The sequence below is a fragment of the Pseudomyrmex gracilis genome, unplaced genomic scaffold (assembly GCF_002006095.1).
Source record: "Pseudomyrmex gracilis isolate BER0280 unplaced genomic scaffold, ASM200609v1 scaffold_3827, whole genome shotgun sequence".
NCBI lineage: Eukaryota > Metazoa > Arthropoda > Insecta > Hymenoptera > Formicidae > Pseudomyrmex > Pseudomyrmex gracilis.
The window spans coordinates 1,896-3,749 of NW_018024411.1; the positions used below are offsets into that span (position 1 = coordinate 1,896).

The 1,854-nt window shown below is 43.3% G+C and overlaps 1 protein-coding gene across 1 annotated transcript; it reads left to right on the top strand.

Moving 5' to 3' along the window:
* Positions 1-1,324: 1,324 nt before the first annotated feature.
* Positions 1,325-1,775, top strand: LOC109863257 (putative uncharacterized protein FLJ37770; the record flags this gene model as incomplete). The annotated part of the gene is made up of 1 exon (XM_020443492.1): positions 1,325-1,775. A coding segment is annotated over exon 1 (451 nt), but the record flags the coding sequence as incomplete, so codon positions are not given.
* Between the last annotated feature and the right edge of the window lie 79 nt (positions 1,776-1,854).

The following is a 1,854-nucleotide window of genomic DNA, read 5'->3' on the forward strand; positions in this document are numbered from 1 at the left end:
GAATCGTACGGTGTCGAATAATTTGGTGTCGAATAAATCTGTGTCGAATCGAGCGGTGTCGAATCGTACTGTGGTCAATAGAGTGTCACCCAATTTCGTACGCCCGGCCATTAATACGATAATCTTTGTCCCGGTTAATATTACTCGTGGATCTAAATCAGCACGTTTTTCCGTGTAGCAAAGGATGAACTGCACGTCGACCGCTTTGGCGTTGTGCGCAATGCAGATAATCTGCTTGAAACATTTTGTCGTTCTTGTCACGAAATTGACAAATTGCTTCACCGGATCTTCGCGGAACACGAATTTGCGCACCACCGGCAACATACCGTCATGTCGTTCTCATTTGCGCACATGACGCAAAATTGTTGTGCAACGCAAAGAGTGAGCACATGAATTTTTACAGACGCTGTACCTTCGAGCGTCTTGTCCTGTCGGGTCTTGAAACCGTAGACCATAAATGCGACGCGCACGTTTTTCTATTTGCCGGTGAAATCTTCGCGTGCGAGAGGTCGAATATAACAAAGATGGTTCATATCTTGACGCTAACTCACAAAACACGACGTCGCATTCGTATCCCGCACCCGCTGTTCTGTACAAACGCCCGCAATCGTCACAAAATTGCAAGGCGCTTCACACGCTTGCCCGGCCATTTCCGTACGATTTTCCGGCTCCGTGATGCTCAAGATACTTACGTCCGTAAAACATTGTTTTGCATTGCTTGCATCAAAGTAATTATACCTCTTCCGATTCGCACAACGGCACACCACAACAACGCGGACAACGCTACCAATGTAACGCTTGCCGGTGTTGGTGATGTCGTCATAGTCATTACTCTTGCTGCGCTTGTTGGTGCCGCCCTGCTCGCTATTACTTTCCTGCGCAACAACACTTACAGCTCCGCCGCCGTATTGTACTGTAAATAAAAATAGCTTAATACAAAAATTCTCAATATATTAACAAACGATTATCAAACGGCGTTTACACGGTAAACGATTCAATTATTAAAACAGTAAACAAACGCTTGCTTAAATCCATGTATAACGTGTTATATACTACTGTGTCCAAAAAGTAAGGTGACATTGCATTTTAAATCTCCCGCGCGCACGGATTTGGAGGAATAAAATTTTTTTTAGGTTGGTAGGACTGTCTTTGACATCCAAGAAAAGTAACACGTCAAAATATCCATTAGTGTTTGAGATACGCATTGTTTTGTGAGCTGCTAAAAGTGAATTTCTCGTTTTTTGCCATGTCTACATTTGTTGAGCAAAGAATTTGCATTAAATTTTGTTTGCGGAATCAAATTTCTGCTGCAGAATCGTTGCGGATGCTGCAGAATGCCTTTGGCGATACGGTTATGTCAAAAAAAAATGTTTACAAGTGGTACAAAGACTTCCATGAAGGTCGAGAACGTGTTGAAGACGAGGAGCGTTCTGGGCGACCATCAACCGCAACCGACGAAGCTTACGTCCAAAAAATTAAAGATTTGGTGTTGGAAAACCGTTGTTTAACCATTAGAGACCTTTCTGATGAGATTGGCATATCAAAAGGCTCGGTCAATTCCATGTTGAAGGATGTGTTGGCTCTCAAACGCGTTAAATCTCGACTGGTACCAAAATCATTGAATTTTTTGGAAAAAAGGCGCCGCGTTGAAGTGTGTGAAGCAATGCTTTCCGACTACATTGACAAGACAAAATGCATTATCACTGGAGATGAGAATTGGATCTACGCTTACGATCCCGAAACAACCGACCAATCGAGTAAATATCGTGCCAAAGGTGAGCCGAGACCGAAAAAACCACGCCAAAGTCGCTCAAAAATCAAGGTTATGCTGACTGTTTTTTTCGATTATCGTGG